Source organism: Ammospiza caudacuta, chromosome 17 (genome assembly GCF_027887145.1).
Source record: "Ammospiza caudacuta isolate bAmmCau1 chromosome 17, bAmmCau1.pri, whole genome shotgun sequence".
NCBI lineage: Eukaryota > Metazoa > Chordata > Aves > Passeriformes > Passerellidae > Ammospiza > Ammospiza caudacuta.
The window spans coordinates 8,780,387-8,800,663 of record NC_080609.1 but is presented as its reverse complement, the minus strand read 5'-3'; the positions used below and the strand labels follow the sequence as shown (position 1 = coordinate 8,800,663).

At 39.6% G+C, this 20,277-nt stretch overlaps 1 protein-coding gene across 3 annotated transcripts in view; it reads left to right on the top strand.

Moving 5' to 3' along the window:
• The window catches only part of MYH11 (myosin heavy chain 11), a 54,360-nt gene that overhangs the window by 26,383 nt on the left and 7,700 nt on the right, over positions 1-20,277 (top strand). For 2 of the 3 annotated variants that reach the window (XM_058815950.1, XM_058815952.1), the window contains exons 6-35: positions 43-63; positions 1,971-2,063; positions 2,454-2,517; positions 3,740-3,838; positions 4,813-4,956; positions 6,358-6,453; positions 6,835-6,953; positions 7,125-7,277; positions 7,444-7,617; positions 7,789-7,962; positions 8,390-8,504; positions 9,118-9,314; positions 9,498-9,619; positions 9,724-9,793; positions 9,936-10,096; positions 10,902-11,010; positions 11,889-12,020; positions 12,292-12,498; positions 12,884-13,021; positions 13,719-13,842; positions 14,275-14,446; positions 15,033-15,245; positions 15,365-15,509; positions 15,607-15,813; positions 16,650-16,754; positions 16,857-17,009; positions 17,438-17,686; positions 17,927-18,139; positions 18,811-19,023; positions 19,706-19,867. In XM_058815950.1, coding sequence (XP_058671933.1) covers positions 43-63; positions 1,971-2,063; positions 2,454-2,517; positions 3,740-3,838; positions 4,813-4,956; positions 6,358-6,453; positions 6,835-6,953; positions 7,125-7,277; positions 7,444-7,617; positions 7,789-7,962; positions 8,390-8,504; positions 9,118-9,314; positions 9,498-9,619; positions 9,724-9,793; positions 9,936-10,096; positions 10,902-11,010; positions 11,889-12,020; positions 12,292-12,498; positions 12,884-13,021; positions 13,719-13,842; positions 14,275-14,446; positions 15,033-15,245; positions 15,365-15,509; positions 15,607-15,813; positions 16,650-16,754; positions 16,857-17,009; positions 17,438-17,686; positions 17,927-18,139; positions 18,811-19,023; positions 19,706-19,867 — 4,344 coding nt within the window. The remainder of the gene's footprint in view (positions 1-42; positions 64-1,970; positions 2,064-2,453; positions 2,518-3,739; positions 3,839-4,812; positions 4,957-6,357; positions 6,454-6,834; positions 6,954-7,124; positions 7,278-7,443; positions 7,618-7,788; positions 7,963-8,389; positions 8,505-9,117; positions 9,315-9,497; positions 9,620-9,723; positions 9,794-9,935; positions 10,097-10,901; positions 11,011-11,888; positions 12,021-12,291; positions 12,499-12,883; positions 13,022-13,718; positions 13,843-14,274; positions 14,447-15,032; positions 15,246-15,364; positions 15,510-15,606; positions 15,814-16,649; positions 16,755-16,856; positions 17,010-17,437; positions 17,687-17,926; positions 18,140-18,810; positions 19,024-19,705; positions 19,868-20,277) is intronic. The other variant, XM_058815951.1, reaches the window with a different exon arrangement.

Genomic DNA, 20,277 nt, shown 5'->3' with positions numbered 1-20,277 from the left:
AATTATACTGACACTTGTTTTATACCATGTTATTCAACACAGCAAGGTCCATCTTTTGCCTACGTGAGTAACTTAGACTGTTTGGTGTGTGTTTAAGGCACTGAGTGTAGATCTGCATGCTATTGTTGCACCCCAAAAATTTGAGATTTTGTTGAAATACGTTGTATGATATGATAAAAAGCAACAATAGCACCAAATGCTCTCACAAATCAACCCTAACTGTGTCAGGCCCCATGGTAAAGAATGAGGTCTGACACAGGCAGGGTCATCTTTCAAATATCACTCTCTTCTATATCTCTGTGTGTGTTCAAATTGCCATAGTTTGAATTCAATTTCCCACAATCCTGGAAGAGCCACTCAGCCTGAAATTTAACAGTGTGGTTTCTCAATGAAATACCCAAATGCTTTCTGTGCTTCAGGTTGAAGTTTTTAGGACTGTTGTGAAATAATTGCTAAACCTCACGGTGTTTGATTTGTTTGGCGGCATGCTTTCCATGTGTTATTGCTTGGAATTTTCCATTTCCATGTAACTGTTGAGAATTGTTCACCACCACAAGAGTTAGCATGTTCTCATCTTGCAGCTGTGGCGTGTACCAGAGCGATTCCCACTGCAGCGCCTGTCTGCAGGTGTGTTACAGGCCCTCCTCTCCATGTGCCATACACATAGCAATGCTTTGGGAATACAGGCAGGTTTGCTGGCACATTCTTGGTGTTCCTGTGCCAGGCAAATGAGATTTATTTTCTTTCATGCAGTCTTTTTTGCCCCGTTCTGACTGCTGCCTCTCAGACTTCAGCTGTGACAGTGTTGCCCCTTAGTTAATTTGGTACTTCCTTTGACAATCTCTCTGAAAATAAAAATTATTTCATGGTTGGCATGGGCAGCTTTGTAGAGTCTGGTGGACTTACAGCTGCACAAAGTGCTGGAGCCAAAGTTTTATCCCCAGCTCTGTGGCATAGTTCAGTTCTCAGTAGAAGCAGGTGGTGTCTGTCTCATTTTAACAGACAAGGTTCTATTGTAGATGCCATAGATTCAAATGAAATACTGCCTTAATTTCTATTTAAAATTATTTAAATATTATCTTATTATCTATCAAGGACTTTTTCCTTTTCAGGGTGAGTTATTTGAAATAATTCATATTACTACAGAGTAATACTCAAAGAATAGTGTGGCAAAGTAAATGTGAATGTAAGTGATCTCATAGGACAGAGCTGAATGAAAAGTTTTGACAAGCTGTACACATATGCAAAGTATTTTTTCAACTTCATTGGTTTGCTTAGAAATAGGATTAGGTAAATATATAGAATTAAATGCATGCTTGTTTCATTGCATGATTTGTTTCCTTAGCAATTACTAACCACAATTAACAATATAATATGAAGATTGTGTGTTTGCATGAGAATTCATTATCCTAATTTGAAATAAATCAATGCAAACCCATATTTAACCTACATAGCCTTGCATGGATCATTATTAATAGACCTGATAAAATCTGCTTTGTAGCTTTGTGCTGCATTACATTAAAATTATTCTCAGCAAGTTATTCTAATTACATTGTCATTTGCTAGCAAAGGGTCTCAATAAACTAACTTGGAAAAGACATGCTAGAGGTTCCTTTCAGAATATCCCTCTAAAAAATTACATTAAACTGGAAAAAATAATTGACATTGAATGACCCTTTTTTAAGGAAGGCCAGTTGTGATGCTAAACCAATTAATAGAGTTTGATCTGTCATAGGCAACAAAGCTGGAAAAGGGTCATGTATACAGGGAAGCAGTTAATTACACAAATAGATAAATACAAAGTTTAATAGATAATGAAAACAAATCCACATTAAATGCAGTATTCAACAACAAAAAAAAATTAAATTAGAGACTTAAATTAGATCTCACCTTTCTCTGCCGTGTGCGAGTGTTAGTTTCAACTAAGTAATTACAAATTTTAGTGTTAACTGCTTCTGAATGAATTTTAGGGTGAGCTGGAAAAACAGCTTCTCCAGGCTAACCCTATTCTGGAAGCTTTTGGAAATGCCAAAACTGTGAAGAATGACAACTCCTCCAGATTTGTAAGTAGGAGAAATGCTGTGGTCTGTGGGTCAACTTTAGCAGAGAGAGTTTCACAGATCCAACCCTGTTCCCTCACTGACCTTGTGGAAATCAAAGTGGAACAAAGATGTTGTCCTACCCCTGCTTCCAAAGCCTAGTCCAGTAGGGAGAACCCCTTTCCCTCTAAGTGCCTGAAGAGAATGTGGGGGAAATCTGTACAGAGGGAATATCAGAGAAGGTCACTTCCTTTCAGGCTGTTCCACAGGTCACCCCAGCAGGAGGGAGTCAAGCATGTTACTCCAGGGAGGGTGATGTACACATCTTATGGAACAGGCTAAATACTGGCTAATACTGGAAAACCTGGCACTTCCTGAGAGAACAGCCCAATTAAATCTTCTTTTCATTCACAGGGCAAATTCATCCGCATCAACTTCGACGTGACGGGCTACATTGTGGGAGCAAACATAGAGACTTGTATCCTTGGCAGTGACTGCCCCAGGCTGCGAAGAAGGCACATAAACAAGCTCACTGCATGTCTAAGGCAAACACTGCTGAGGCTGCTGTAAACAAAGAGGGAAGGAAGTGGCCCCGTTTGTGCTGATATCAGCTTCTGTCCTGCTCTCAGTTTTGTTTCCAGGGCTGTTTTCTCAGCTATAGGAAAGGGAGCTATTCCCCAAATACAGCTTCAGGAACTGGACAGCCCATACCTAAGGCAGTGACAAGGGATGTTTTTGTGCCCAGAGGACTTGTCCTGCCAGGATGCTAAATACTAACTGCTGTGTCAAATGACACACCCAGAGAGCAGTGAGCTGTGTATCAATAATAACCTCAATGTATTTTTTCAGGGAAAGTGGACTGAGAAATTCAGCTCAGTCTGACCTCACTTGTCAGGCATGTTGCCTGTTCCCTAGGTATGTTTATGAGCTAGTATATTTTAATGAACATATGAATATGCAGGTGGTTTCCTCAGTGTTGCACTGCTCATCTTTGCATATAGAAAGAGCTTCTTGCTCCAATAAATGAGAAAAAATGATGCAGCTATAAAGAAGTACCTTATCCCTTAAGTGTAGCATCAAGCAACAAACAGTTTATCATTCTGTTCTTATTTTGACAACTGATCTTCAGAGAAAATCATTAACATTTTAACATTTTTGGTCTTAACTGAAGTTTTATCTACAGCACTTTAGCTTTTAAAGAGTGAGTCCCTGACTGGTATCGAAATACTTACATTATTGATAACTTCATTTTTATTAGCTTATAGTCACAAAAATGGTCCATAAATATAACTTGATTTTATTACTTTTATACCTACAAAACTCACCTCAAGAACTCTTTTTTCAAGCAGCCCCCACCGTATGTTTGAAGAATTATACTGGTGCTTCACTTTCAAAGTGGTATGAGTTATATTGTGACTATTAGTTTTAGATCTTGGATTTTAGAATAATTTAGGTCTATTTTGCTTACTGGCATGATTACCAGCATTTACCCGGCACCAGCAAGTAGGAGATTGATCTGCTTATTGTGGTAAGCATTATACCAATACCAGAGCTCCTGCCACAGAATTAGACACATATTCATGTTACACAAGTACATGGCAAATATTTCAGCAATGCTATTGATGGTTCTGAGGCTGATGGCACAATTAAGAAAGGACTGAATCACGTTATTGATTTTTTTTAACACACTTTACAAACAGATTTGCTTGAAAAATCCCGTGCAATTCGTCAGGCTAAAGATGAAAGAACATTTCACATCTTTTACTATTTGATTGCTGGAGCTTCTGAACAGATGAGAAGTAAGTTCCTTATTAATGATTCTCTTATCTCATTGAATAGTCTGAGCAATGGCTTGCCTAAGTATTTAATTTCTGTAATTACATGTCATTCAATCCTTACTATAAATAAATGCAATATAAATAGCTATGTATTTTAGCTAGAGAAAATTTTCTCAAGTGAATTACAAGAAAGCCTCGATTCATGTCCACCTGTTTGAGGCAGGTTGTTTGTAGTTTACAAGATATTTTAATTTACAGGAGATGTAGACCCATTCAGATCCCATCCTGAATAATATCAAGAAGATAAATTGGGAAGAGTTATTAACTCCTTTAGAAAAAAAGAGATTGGGGGTTCCAACAAGAATATCAGCTCATAGTTTTAATATAAATTAAGAGAATGTTTTTGGCACAGCATGTTATTACATTGTGAAAGCCACAGCTTCAGATGTATTGGAACATGGTTCAAATATTACATATTTCCCTAAATCACTCTTTGCTAAAGAATGTACAAAGCAATGGGTTACTCTGTATTTCCCCTGGCTTTTATGTTCCTTACCTAAGAATCTGTTGTTGGCCATAGAATAGGGTTGAACAGTCTGTTAGTTTGGCCCACTTTGGTTGTTACCTTTTTCCATTTTTATTATTATAGGACATGAATCCCCACAGGGAGAGGCACAATTCTGAGTAGGTTACATATGGCACTCAATAAAAGCATTTTGGGAAGAATGGCTCAGATTTGAGTCCATACGAAACAAAATTGCCCCAAAGTGCAGAGATGTTCTCCAGTCACTAATGAAAACTAGAAAATTAATGCCATCAAAACAGTTGTTAAATAGTTATTTTGAAAATATTTGACAAAACCCTAAACTCCTCATACAAGCAGATTTTTCCTTTGGTGATAATTTTGGGATTTTTTCTGTTGTTCCTTAGGAGAATTCATGAACCAAGAGCATTAAGTAAATGCTCTTAAATAAAGCTTTTCTTCTTCTTTTTAGATGATTTGTTGCTGGAAAACTTCAACAATTACACCTTTCTATCCAGTGGCTACGTGCCTATTCCTTCTCAACAAGATGATGAAATGTTCCAGGAGACCTTGGAAGCCATGAAAATTATGGGCTTTACTGATGAGGAGCAGACAGGTGAGAATTGTTGTCAACACTGTATTCAACATTTACATCTGCAAGTGACACCACATAGAGATGCAAATGCAGAGGTTAGTTCTGCCCAGAATAATCACTTCGCAAAGCTAATTTGTGTTTCTGAAAGGGAATATTTCCCATTGGAAACCCCTACATATCCAAAAAGAGATTACTGAGACTAAGCCAGCTCAACAGTAATGACCATTTAAAGCCATTTTTCAGAACTTTCCAACTAGCATGAAAAAGTTGCAAAATAATCTGATTTGTTTTTGAACGAAACAGAACAGGCTCAAATAGCTCATATGTACTCACTGATTCAGAAAAAAGAGAAATAAAAACAAAGAGGATGAAACAACAGCTAAAGAGTCCTGAAACTGTGGAGACGTTCCACAGAGACATCCACCTGCACAGCTTTTGCCTCTCAGTGCTGCTGGGAGCGTGCAGGGCTCTCAGATGCACATTGCCATGTCCCAAGTGACACCTGGTGGCAAAAGCAGCGTCCTCCCATTGCTGAGCCTTGCAGCAGCTGCAGCAGCAGCAGAGCACATCCCTCACCTGCATCAGTGACCCAGGGGTGCTGAGCAGAACCCCAGCCCTGCTCAGCCTGGATGATGGTGCTGGTGCACACTGCTCTGCTCTCCTGCCAGTACTGCCATGGACAGCAGCATTCTCCACTGCAGCAACAGGAGTCATTACTTTGCTGTCTGAGCCCCTCTGATTTCGTGCTCTAAAAAAGAAGCCCATTAGGACAATATTCTTCTCCTGTATAAATTAGATAAATTTACAGATAAACAAATAGAACTCCCCAAATTGATACAACCTCATCTGGAACATATCAGTAGATTTTACTACCTGAGATTAGGTGGTATCATATTTATGTATGTTTTAGTTATCAAACATTAATAAATACATTTTCTGGATTTTGACATTAATCCTTTTAAAGATATGTATACATTTGATTTTAGTTGCACAACTAAATATCCCCATGTCCCTGAATAACTGGACATTCAGAAGTGCCACACATTTTTGAAGCTGCTGGTAATTCAGATTTATTTTTTATTTTAAAGACTCTTGAGTGACTGAGCAGGGAGGATGCTGCAGACACTGTGAGTGAGAGACAAATTCCTCAGATGTGGGGATCTGCCTGGGGAGCCAGCATAACTTACTTGAGGTGCTGGTGTTCCCAGAGTGGCCCATTTGCTCCTCTGCAAAGATTGTGGAGATTTTTGCTCAAATCAGTTCTCAAACTCCTCAAGTTTTATGGCACAGGCCTTTAAAACAAGCCTTACTCTTTCCAAAAAGGTACAGACTATCAGAGGCACTAGAATGTTATTGCAGAGGACAGAGTTTTCAAAACATGGCCAATCTGTTCCTCATTTATGTTATCTGTTTCTCTTACAGCTATTCTGAGAGTTGTTTCATCTGTCCTCCAACTGGGTAATATTGTCTTCAAGAAGGAGAGAAATACTGATCAAGCTTCTATGCCAGACGATACTGGTATGACTTTCCACTTCAAAATTTAGTTAATATTAAAAAATTAATAAAACAGTAACTGAATAAGTACTCTTTATCAATATTTTTTATTTAATTGCTATTATCTGTGTAGCTCTCAGGCTTTAAAATATAAACCATGCTTAAAATCAGCTCAGTTATCATTACCTTTTCTGGTAATCTTGAATACATAAATTGATGAATGGTGAATTTGTTGCTTGGATCATAAAAGTAACAAATGTTACTTTTATGGTATCATCTCTTGTATATACAATAGAGAAGATTTTAAGGAAGATAAATAATTCTGCATACTTGCTGAGCTACTCATATTAGTGATCAGCTAAGAGGCAATTCAGTCTGAAATAAAATCTCACTTTTTTATTCTAGCTGCACAAAAAGTGTGCCACCTGATGGGAATTAATGTGACAGATTTCACAAGATCTATTCTGACCCCAAGGATCAAGGTCGGACGAGATGTTGTCCAGAAAGCTCAGACCAAAGAGCAGGTACCACACGCACTCTGCTCTGCTCTCCTGAAGCTCTTCTCCCTTTTCCCATTTCTATTTCTCCTTACATCTTGTCTAAAGGGAAATATCTGTTTTCTCTCTCATTTCTACAGAAATTAACAGTTAAGTGTGTTTCTTCTTTCACTTAAAATCTCCCCTGACCTTTTCCAGGCAGACTTTGCCATAGAAGCTCTGGCCAAGGCAAAATTTGAGCGTCTGTTCCGTTGGATCCTGGCTCGTGTGAACAAAGCTCTCGACAAAACAAAAAGACAGGGAGCTTCTTTCTTGGGGATCCTTGACATTGCTGGATTTGAGATTTTTGAGGTATGTACTGTGGAACACAAGCTGATTAAACCCATATAGATCCTTAAATGTTAATTATTTTAATATGCAAAAAGAAACACAAAATAGCAAATCCCATCTTGTCATTTAAGTTCACACTTGAAGGTCTCTTTCTAATGTTAAGAATTCACCTCTTTATTCTTCACAGATCAATTCCTTTGAGCAGCTGTGCATCAACTACACTAATGAGAAACTTCAGCAGCTTTTCAACCACACAATGTTTATATTGGAGCAAGAGGAATACCAGCGAGAGGGCATTGAATGGAATTTCATTGACTTTGGCCTGGACCTGCAACCTTGCATTGAGCTGATCGAAAGACCAGTAAGATTCTCTCTCTGTGGGTGGGATCCTCCAGAGGTATCAGTTATGTGTCAGTGCAACATGAGATCCTTTATTGCCTGGAAGGATCTGTAACCTCAGGGGTGAGGAAGGTGGTGCTCTGTCTGTGCCTCTGTTTGTGATGATTCTGATCTGACACCACTGCCATTGCAGACCAACCCTCCTGGTGTCCTGGCTCTGCTGGATGAAGAGTGCTGGTTCCCCAAGGCTACTGACACGTCCTTTGTGGAGAAACTAATTGCAGAACAAGGCAACCATCCCAAATTCCAGAAGCCCAAGCAACTCAAGGACAAAACAGAATTCTGTATAATGCACTATGCAGGAAAGGTACTGGACAGCTTGAGCTGTTTTGACTTAGGGACCTTTTGTTCTTTGATACCCAAAGGATCAAAGAGAAACATTCTGGTATCTGCATTGATGAGACATGGCTTTAATGATGAAATGTGCTTATTAAGTGTTTTAATTACACAACACATGAAATAAGATTTGCAAATCATGGTTGTGCTAAGTTCACAAGAAAACAAAAATTACCATCACTGAGGTTATTGAAAATCCAAGTAATTTGGAACATTTTCAAGCAAGCAGACTTTTTAAAGACATCAGTACATGTGAAATAAATACTCAGCCCTCAACCCTAGAAACCTTTGCACATTATTTGTCTGATTTTGTGTTAATAGAGTGCCCTGTGTTCTTGGACACTCCAGATTTCTTATCAAGAACAAATTCTTGATGTAGCACTCACTGTTCCCTGCAGGTTACCTACAATGCAACTGCCTGGCTGACAAAGAACATGGATCCACTAAATGACAATGTGACTTCTCTGCTGAACCAGTCTTCAGACAAATTTGTAGCAGACCTTTGGAAGGATGGTATGAATCACAAATCTAAATCACTGATGGGGTTTAAAGGGAGAAACTCCTACCAGAATTTTTGACAGCCATCCCTTGCTGGTAGCACACAACTGTGAACGTGATAAGCATAGAAGAGACTGAGCTAAGACATAAGAATAATGTGTTCTAAAGACATCATTAATGAAAAAATTCATTAGAGAGTTTTAAGCACTATCAAAAAATTTCCTTAATATTATTCAGCAACAAAATAAAAATTATTCATTACACTATTAAAATGTTGCTGAACGTGTAAAATTGTAGACCTCACTTAGTAGAGGTTATTGTTAGGTTTTATGAAGGATTTCATATAAGATCTGTGGAGTTCTATTTAATTCATGGACATAATAAAATATATTCCAGGTATTCAGTTGCTCCATTCTGTCACTACTTAACAAAATCCACATTTTCATCTTTGACAGAAGTAGACTATTTACCCAGAAGGACTTCTAGTACATTTGTCAGAATGCTTCTATTGCATAAAAAATATACCTGTCCTCTTTGGCAAGCTGCAGTGTAACCATGGCAGTGACGAGTGTGATGTGAGGCAAGGAGAGTTTATTTAAACTGTTCCATTCTTCTTTTTCTATTTCAGTGGACCGCATTGTTGGGCTGGACCAAATGGCCAAGATGAGTAGTGAAAGCTCACTCCCCAGTGCCTCAAAAACCAAGAAAGGCATGTTCCGTACCGTTGGACAGCTCTACAAGGAGCAGCTGACCAAACTGATGACCACCCTAAGGAACACCAACCCCAACTTTGTCCGCTGCATCATTCCAAATCACGAAAAAAGGGTAAGTTCCAAATCATGAAAAAAGGGTAAGTTTCAGATGCTCGGTTTTCAGATTCCTGCCATGTTACTCCTATCGAGCTGCTCGCTGCACGTGGCACAGCTGAACAATGTCTTCAAACACAGACACATGGATGGTAACACTTTTGTAAATCTGTGTTAAAAATACCTTCTGTTCCCTTTTCAGTCTGGCAAGCTGGATGCCCATTTAGTGCTGGAGCAGCTGCGCTGCAATGGTGTCCTGGAAGGGATCCGCATCTGCCGCCAGGGATTCCCCAACAGGATCGTCTTCCAGGAGTTCCGCCAGCGGTACGAGCCCTCAGCCCCAGCTCTGCCTTTACCCGTCTGTCTGTCTGTCTGTACCAAACCACCCAGTGTGTTTCAGCCTCCCTAACATAAGCATCTTTTGGCAGATATGAAATTCTCGCTGCAAATGCCATTCCTAAAGGATTCATGGATGGGAAGCAGGCTTGCATACTCATGGTGAGGAAAGCATTTTTGATCCTACTATAATCAGGCCTATGCTTTTTATATAAAAGCGTTGAGACTGAACAGAAACAAGAAGTGATTTTTAGTACCCTAAACCTCAGCACTGGAGTTTAAAAATATCCCTGTTTTCCTGCAGATAAAAGCACTAGAGCTTGATCCCAACTTGTACAGAATTGGACAGAGTAAAATCTTCTTCAGAACTGGTGTTCTGGCTCACCTGGAAGAAGAAAGAGATCTGAAGATCACAGATGTTATTATCACCTTCCAGGCTATGTCCCGAGGCTACCTAGCAAGAAAGTAAGAAAATATGCTGACAGATAGAATATTTTCTGCAGCAGGGAATCTGCAGGGGCCTTTAGTGTTCCATAGAACAAACTGAAGCTACTGAGACATTTCATTATTACATTGCATTGGAACTTGTGGCCAATGAAGGTTTCACCTCCAGCTCGGAAAAGGCTGATCAGTGTAATGACAGGGAAGCAGTTACACTGTGAGGCTGCTCACACCCCTCTGTACAATAAGCTGACAATGACCCCTCATTTAAACATCTACCAGCAGGAAAGGAGCATTCTAAGCTGTTACTGGAGTCATATGCACTACAAGTAGCAGCACCCTTGGCATCTATAAAACATAATTTCTTCCACAGCTTTAGTGTGGTGCATTGATTATCTAACATGATCTGAGTTAATGTACACCACAAAACTATCAACAATAATGCCTTTTTTATCTGCATACTATCAAGGCTTTCAAATTGCCAGACAAAGAAATATGTCTCAAGAATGATAATCAGTGCAAGATCCGAGTGCCTGTGTACTCTGGAAAGGTGTTCACACCCAGAACTACTAGATCTATACATCTGTGCCTCCCCATGGAATGCAAACAGCCAAAAAACTAAAATAAAATATCAGACAGCTAACCAGTTATCACCCTTCCTCAGGAAAGCACAGGCACTGTTAAAGCGACAGAAGAATTTGTGCCAGACTCCCCAAACCATCCCCAATCTCTGCTCATCAGCAGAGTCTCATGCCAGAGTTTGCTTTGTACCTTGCAAACACCTTCTATTCTCAGACTGAACCAATTTGCTTTGTGTTTTTAATCACAGAGCCTTTGCCAAGAGACAGCAACAGTTGACTGCAATGAAGGTTATCCAAAGAAATTGTGCTGCCTACCTGAAGCTGAGGAACTGGCAGTGGTGGAGACTGTTTACTAAAGTGAGTGACTGCTATTTCTCCTCAGTTTTCCAAAAGAAATGCACATGATACCAAAATACATTTTGTCAGGCACACTCCTTGTTCCAAAGCCCATTGCAGCTGGTGTCAAGAGCCTCATTAGTTTCACAGAATCTGGGGTTAGAGACACCCTGGATAGTTCTATAATACCATTAACATTAAAGCTGGTTCTAACTTGAGAAGAAAACAACCTAGTTAGGCAGAAATTCATAAAAAGGCAGAAATTCATTTGCATGCTTGGAGACTTTTTTAATTGCCACAACATGAAATAATTTCACGGGGGTGGATAATGAGAATACCGAGTAAAATGGAATTTTCCAAACATCCAGAGTGATGTATCTATGGGGAACCAAGTAGCTTGGAATTCCTAACTGGGACACTAAACATCTTCCTGCTGGGAACCCATGCAAATTAAGTCTATTTTCCTATTAAAGAGGCTTGGGTGTCTCAAGAATGGCCTTCAGTTTGGATTCAGAAAACTTTTCCTACTTGGATTGATAACAATCTCCTCTGCAACCAGAAACAGGCAGTAACACACAGCTGTGTGTGCACATTGCCTTCCCATGCAGATGTAACTTTTGTACATTGTCAAGGGATGAAAATAACCTGGACACATTTCAAAAGTGACTCTATCAGAGGCAGAGGTGCTCACAAGGCCCCAGGAATTAAAATAGAGACAGCCAAGAGCAACACTTCTAAGGCTTGGGGCTTTAAAGATGTTCCCATCAAGCTTGGCTGGACAGCATCTGTCCAGTCCTGAGCAATAACAGCACTACCATTAGTGCCAGTCAGTCCTTGAGTCCATGCTCAGCAACACAAATACTGACAGGAAACATTCTAAAAAACCTTTCCATTTCCAGGTGAAACCACTGCTGCAAGTCACCCGCCAAGAGGAAGAAATGCAGGCCAAGGATGAAGAGTTACAAAAAACTAAGGAAAAACAACAAAAAGCAGAGAGTGAATTGAAGGAGCTGGAACAGAAACACTCACAGGTGATTTACAGCTCTGAGCCACTAGCTGTTCTTTGACCATGTCTAGAAGCTGTTATAATAAAGGTATCTCTCTCCTTTGCACTTGTGATTGTCTTCATAGCAATGGTGCAGAGCAAAAGGTCAGTGCAGACAAGCTCCCAGTCCCTTCAGTAAAGGCCCAACATCCACACAAGAATGTGTGGTGGAGCTGCCTGCCTGTACCCCAGCAATGTCCAGGAAAACAACCAACTTGCACTCCAAGTTTAACTTCCTCTCCATTTTATTTGTGCAGCTTGTTGAAGAGAAGAACCTCCTGGCAGAGAAGCTTCAGGCAGAAACTGAGCTGTATGCTGAGGCTGAGGAGATGAGAGTCCGTTTAGCTGCTAAGAAACAAGAGCTGGAAGAGGTCCTGCATGAGATGGAAGCCAGGATTGAGGAGGAGGAGGAACGCAGCCAGCAGCTGCAGGCAGAGAAGAAAAAGATGCAACAACAAATGCTGGTAAGGAGAGATAAGTGACAAATACAAACAGTAGCTTGGACCTCAGTGGGACACAACAGAGGCAGAAAAACCTCAGATCCTAGGACAGTGCTTGCTGCATCAACCCTCTGTAGGATGCATGTCTGTGCTACTGAAGGAAGGACAATCAATTGATGCTCTTTCCTCCAGAGCACTCTTCTTCCTCATCTCAACCCTAACATTTTCTCTAAAACATTAACAAATCTTTCCTGCTATGTTGTCAAGTATTACAGATTGTCTAGTTCTTTATAAAAACAACACAGTTTACAACATGCAGTAATAAGCATTAAGCATTTTTTAAGAACTGTAGAAGTAGTATTTGATTTCTAGAATTCATGTTTTGTGGGTTTCTTTTCCCCCCCTAAAGGACCTTGAGGAACAGCTGGAACAAGAAGAGGAAGCAAGGCAGAAACTGCAACTTGAAAAAGTAGCAGCAGATAGCAAGATAAAGAAAATGGAAGATGATATTCTGGTAATGGAAGATCAGAATAACAAGCTAAGCAAGGTGGGTTCTAGGTCCACTTTCTTACTCTGAAAACAGTGGAAGTTGAGAGAAAACCTTCTTTTCCACTAGAACACTAGGAACACTCTTGACTATCTAATCTCATGGAAAAGAAGGTTTTCTAGTGGAGAAAAAGGTTTTCTCTCAACTTTACAGTTGAGAGAAACAGTTACACCAGACCATCAGTCCTGCCTGTATCAAATGCATTTCTGATTATTTTTCTGTGCCCATTTAAACAATCCAAAATTGTGTAAAACTACTCTGTTGTAGCAACAATATTTTCAAGCAAAATATTTACAGCAGTCATGCACAATCAGTGGAAGACATATCTTCTATCCAAGAGCAGACTAAATAATTGTCTTGGTTTTCAACTAATTTCAATAAAACTTCATGATTAAAATTGGAAAATAAGAATGTCTTCCAGTACTTTTTAAAAGGGATTGCTCCTGTAAGCTGGCCCTGTACTTAGCAGCCATCAGAGAGAGCCCAAGATTCTAAGAACAGAAGCTTAGAGAACATAAAAGTCATAGACACCCCTCCATAGCTCGTCTGTAACTGAAAAATTGAAATGTATCACTTCAATCTCAAGAAGTACAGCATAAAAGGACACTCTCTTCGACATTTTTGGTTGGCAAAGAGTTGATTTATAATCACCAATGACAGACACTTTTGCTAACAGAAATATTCTATTTTTCTTAAGGAAAGAAAACAACTTGAGGAAAGAATAAGTGATCTAACAACAAATCTTGCAGAAGAAGAAGAAAAAGCCAAAAATCTTACAAAGCTCAAGAACAAACATGAATCCATGATTTCTGAACTTGAAGGTAATATGAACAATAGTCTATTGGGGTTTGTAGAATTTCTTCTTTTTCCTTGGCACAGAACAAAAAAACCTCAACAATCTGGAGACATTTTTAAAATTGTGTGGGGTATTTCCAAATTTTTTATGCTGAACCCAGTTTGGTGATAATCACCAAATCTCCACACTGCCAAACAACAGAAATCTTTTATTCCTTATATATAAAAGAGTAGAGAGAAAATGAGGGGAAAAAATGCTTATGTTGGAGAAAGATAAAGAAATTATTCTTCAGGATGGCTAGAAATAAGGCATTACATGTTGCTCCAAAAACACAGTGACCTGTAGTTAATTGCATGGCCACACTGGAGACCAGAACCATTTGTTGCCTGGGTTTGAGACCAGGTTAAGGACTCCTGGCACTACCACAGTCTGGTGACCAAAATCCCTCCTTTTCCAGTGCGGCTGAAGAAGGAAGAGAAGAGCAGACAAGAACTGGACAAAGCAAAGAGGAAGCTGGAAGGGGAGGCAAATGATCTGCATGAGCAGATTGCAGAGCTCCAGGCACAAATTGCTGACCTGAAGGCACAACTGGCCAAGAAGGAGGAGGAGCTGCAGGCTGCTCTGGCCAGGTACTCACTCCTGGGTCTGCACACGGTGGAAAGCCCAGGCTGGAACTTATCTTGCCCCTCCCCAGAGAAGGGGCAGCCATCAATCTCATCTCTCAGTTCATCCCCTCCATGTGCTTCCCCATTTTCCAAATGTCCTTTTGTGAAAAATAATTATGCTATTGCTTGTTCCATAGACAAATAATCTATTTTATTGAATTACCTCCAGGTATCAATGAAAACTGCTCTTCCCATAGGCAAGGGCAGTGCTGTCAAGTATGATGAAATGTAACAATCTAATTCATAGGCAATAGGCAAAAATTAATTAAGAGCCTGATCTCGAACCACTCCAGAATCTCTGTGGATTTTTAAAATAAATTTAAGAGGGAAAACACTCCACCAAAACTTGCTGAATCAACTGATTAGCATCTCCAGACATTGCATCCAGCTGAAGTACAGCTGCCTGATCTTTTTTGCATCAGTCTCCCTTTCTTTGGCACTTTCTTGCACAGAACTTATAAATCTTCAGTGTATACTGACTTCCTCAAAGTGAAATAGTTTGTTATTACTTTTTTAAATTTCTAAAATGAAATGTTCTTTTTTTAAAAAGGCTTGAAGATGAAACTACTCACAAGAACAACGCCCTGAAGAAGATCCGTGAATTGGAATCTGTAATTTCTGATCTCCAGGAAGACTTGGAGTCTGAAAAAGCTGCAAGAAACAAAGCAGAAAAGCAAAAGAGAGACCTCGGTGAAGAGCTGGAGGCTCTTAAGACAGAGCTTGAGGACACTTTGGATACCACAGCCGCCCAGCAGGAGCTCAGGTATGGATATGTAGCACAAAGGACAAAAAGGGATGTCCCCAAGCTCAGTTTACAGGCATTGCAATAGGGCTGGAATGCTCTTTGCTGCTGCTGCTCCACTGATGTGTGTCACCTTCCAGAGCAAAGCGTGAGCAGGAGGTCACAGTGCTGAAGAGAGCCCTGGAGGAGGAGACTCGAACCCATGAAGCCCAGGTCCAGGAGATGAGGCAAAAACACACTCAGGCTGTGGAAGAGCTCACAGACCAGCTGGAACAATTTAAACGGGTAAACAGAAATCCATCTCATTGAAAACCACCTCCTAGATAACACAATTTCCTCTTATAAAGCATCTTTTTTTATTCACTTCTTCACATGCTTGTAGGCTAAAGCAAACTTGGATAAGGCCAAACAGTCGCTGGAGAAAGACAATGCTGATCTGGCTAATGAAGTCAGGAGCCTGAATCAGGCCAAACAAGATGTGGAGCACAAGAAGAAGAAGCTGGAAGTACAGCTGCAGGATTTACAGTCCAAATACACTGAGGGAGAGCGTGTTCGGACAGAACTCAATGAAAAAGTCCATAAATTACAGGTAGGAAGGAGTTTGATGCTTTGCTGTGACATCGTGGGACTGAGAAGCCCAGTTTATCTAGAGGAATTATAGCCCTGCAGCCAAAATGCTCATTTTTTGTCACCTTAAACTCCTACCTCAATTACCACACAATTAATCAACTAATTGTGTTGATTAAAACTAAAAACTACTACATGCTAAAAACTACTCCATCTCATGAAACTGGGAGCTTTTAGTCTCACCACCCTTCTGTACGTGCTGCAGTCTGTAATGCCATCACTGATTCACTGACCATGATGCAGATCTGACAGTTTCTTTCTGTTTGTTCATTTCTGGCTGGTGGGGAAGATTGACAGGTGTGTGGCTTTTGGAAATGTATTAGATAGCTATTCAACACATGTGCTCATTAAAGATGACAATGAAAGGAGAATGCTCACTTAGCTACAGTTTAAGAAATAACTGAAGATCATTTTAAATAGTTCTCTGGTAGATGTTCAATGTCCAGATATACTACTCAAGCTTATTGTTACATCTTGCTCATAGCTGCAGTAAGCTTTGCTTTATTATTTTAAGCTGGTGGATAAATAAGAAAATATAATCAAGTGCACCAACTTCTGTCAAACTTGGGAAGAGGAAGGAAATCCACCAAAAAACCCCATTCTCCTTTGCAGTTCATTGAAAGCAACATACTACTATTGCTTTATGAATATGACTAGATATAGAAAAATAAATACTATGGTAAATAGGCAAAAAATGGCATTAGATAAGATTTCAGACAAACCCAAGGAAACTAAAGTTTAAGGAAGATTTTGAAGCTTTGCAAAATAACTGAGTTTATTCTCTGTGGCATCTCACAGGTGGAGGTTGAAAATGTCACCAGTTTGCTCAATGAAGCAGAAAGCAAAAATATCAAGTTGACCAAAGATGTTGCAGCCTTAGGATCTCAGCTACAAGATACACAGGTAAACTTGCATCCAAGATCAGCTCACCTACAAGATTCATAAAGTGCACAATAAAAAGACCTAAACTAATGACTGTCTTGCCAATTGCTGTGGTGACTGCAGGAGCTGCTTCAGGAAGAAACGCGGCAGAAGCTCAATGTGTCCACCAAGCTCCGCCAGTTGGAGGATGAAAAGAACAGCTTGCAGGAGCAGTTGGATGAAGAAACAGAAGCAAAACAAAACGTGGAGAGACATATTTCAACACTGACAATACAGGTATCAGTGCCATAATGAAATCATTAGCTCCATCACTGAGAGCTGTGTTGGCAGTTGCAGAGGATCTGTAGAATTATCCTGGCACAGCACACGGACCTTCAGGGAATTTGTGCTGTTAGCCCAGATGGCACCAGTGGTGCTCCAAAATGCAGGCAGCAGTCCCCCTGTCCTTTAAAATATCATCCCTAGGACAGGTACAAATGCAAGGTAGCTCCACACATAGTCTTGCACACAAGGCCTCTATGTGCATCCTAGGTCTGTGCTCTGCCTCATTTTATGGAGGCTGGTGATGGGTAACTGCCACCAACTTCACACAGGTCAGACTAGGAAAGCTCCAGGTCTTAGCTGTCTCCTGGCCAAGCTTTTGTCTGTCTACCAAGTTTTGTTGTCACAGCTACAAAGATTTGTCCTCTGAATTCAAATTTCAGCTCTCTGACTCTAAGAAGAAGATACAGGAATTTACCACCACAGTAGAGTTCATGGAAGAAGGCAAAAAGAAACTTCAGAAAGAAATTGAAAGTCTCACACAACAGTTTGAGGAAAAGGCTGCTTCTTATGACAAACTGGAAAAAACCAAGAACAGACTCCAGCAAGAGCTGGATGACCTGGTGGTGGACTTGGACAACCAGCGTCAGCTGGTCTCTAACCTGGAGAAGAAACAGAAGAAGTTTGATCAGGTATGGACTTCAGATTCTCCCTTGCTGTGTTATCACCTGTCTGGAACTCACAGAAAGTCTATTGGGACAAGGGGACAAAAAAATTAACTAAAATTTAATTATACAAGAAATGTTTAATTTTGTATTTATGTGCCTTTATCAAAACCAGAGATTTTTCTCTGTCATTAACAACTGACAAAACAGCTGCAATAGAAAAGCCTGTTATTAATGACCTCCTGTATTCACACTACCTTTTCACAGATGCTAGCTGAAGAGAAGAACATCTCCTCAAAATATGCAGATGAAAGGGACAGAGCAGAAGCTGAAGCTAGAGAAAAGGAAACAAAGGCTCTGTCCTTGGCTCGAGCACTTGAAGAGGCTTTGGAAGCCAAAGAAGAACTGGAGAGAACAAACAAAATGTTGAAAGCTGAAATGGAAGATCTCGTTAGCTCCAAAGATGATGTTGGCAAGAATGTAAGTTTTGGCCTTAGAACAATCTCCACAACAATAACTTAAAATAGCAGCTAAAAGAAAATATAATTGTTTCCAGTGTGGGAAATTCTCTGCAGTACACAAATCCATTCAGCAAGATCAGATATTTCATAAAAAATTCAAAGGTTTTTCCATTTGTGTCCAAACTTTCAAGGGACTTGGCAAAGTAACTGTAGGCTATGTTTATTTTTAACATAACTTCAAGCATGAAGACGAATCTAACTGATTTCTAAATAATGTATTAGTTTATTACACTTCTTTGAAATGGTAAACTCTGCAAATCTTATTTTATTAGTTATATTTGACTTTGCCACCTGGCTTATATTTACTTACATAACTGCAGCAAATTTCCACTTCTGCATTGTCAATCACTTCTTTTATTACAAATATATATTACTTCTAATACTAAATAAATTAAATTATGATATTTGACTAGATGAAAAATGAAAGATTGGGATAAAGAGAATCTTATTATTTTAAGATAGTTTTGCAAGTACAAAATGAAACTAATTTAGCATTTTCAGTGTAAATTAGATGGTTCATTGTCCATACCTGATAGTTTCAAATGTGGCCTACACTGCAGATGTACTGTGTATAACTAGAATTATTCTTATTTGTCATAACAAATATATTAAATTCTCATTGCTTGAAAGGTCCATGAATTGGAGAAATCTAAACGGACCCTGGAACAGCAAGTAGAAGAGATGAAGACACAATTAGAAGAGCTAGAGGATGAGCTACAGGCTGCAGAGGATGCCAAACTCAGGTTGGAAGTTAACATGCAGGCTCTGAAAGGCCAGTTTGAAAGAGATTTACAAGCCAGAGATGAACAGAATGAGGAGAAGAAAAGACAACTCCTCAGACAGGTACCATTCCCAACTTAAATATATAACCAAGCCAGTTGAAAGGCCCCAACCTAGTGCCATTATTAAAGTACTTCACTAACTATAATGAAAAAAACCCAAAACATTATGTTGCCTTGAACATATGGTGATTAAAAAAAAAAAAAAAAAAAGAAGGAAAAAAGGGTTATTGTACTAAAGAAGGCAGGGAGGGTTCCTTTTTCAATAGCAGATGCAGAGTTACCAACAAATGTAGCTATTTAACTTTACAATCAATATAGTATAAAACATATGAATCACTATTTCTGGCAGTCAGAACTACATTCTCTGTATTGTCAGTGCAAGTGAATAAAGACAACTTCTAATAGATCTGCCTTCCCCAAGGTACACTGGATGCATACAAAAGCATTGGAGATAAAACTTATTTGGATAAAACTTATTGGATAAAACTTATTCGTACAGAAGTGTTGTGACAGCAAGGACAACTGCTGTAGTCATCATCTTATAATACACACATTTCCATGAATACAGGACCCAAACTGCTGAGTCCTTTCAAAAGCTTTTAATTTTGGGACAAAATGGAAATCTGTTTTAACTGCCAGGGAAGTCACAGTTAACAGAGATATGGGGTCTGTACCCACTATTTAGAGTGTTTAAGAGTCCCCAAGGACTTTGCTAAACTGAACTTGTTTTCCTTAATGATCAGCTCCATGAATATGAAACTGAACTGGAAGATGAGCGGAAGCAACGTGCCCTGGCAGCTGCTGCCAAGAAGAAGCTGGAGATGGATGTTAAAGACCTGGAGAGCCAGGCTGACTCTGCCAACAAAGGTCGGGAAGAAGCCATCAAACAGCTTCGCAAATTACAGGTAAGTAACCCCAAAAAGACAGTTTTTGCCACTGCTGTGTCTTATACAGCCACAATACAGAAGTTGGGTGACATCTGTGAGCTTGATGCCCATTACAGATGATTGGTCAGAAGGGGAATTTTAACTAGACTGCCACATTCAAATGTCAGTATTTGAATGCTCAGTTTGAATGACAGTGGAAAAATTCACAGGGCAAATGATTAAAATCTTGAATTTCATGCTTCTGACTTACCCATATGGAGGAAAACAAAGATTCACGTGAAAAGAAAGGAGTGTAAGATAAAATCTATTACAAGGCTTCAATCTGGGCTCTAACACTTGACTCTTGAGCATAAAAGACTGTTCAGAAATCAGGTTGTCTCTGAATTATCATGTTCCTGTTTATATTTTAAACCTCCATATCAACTGTT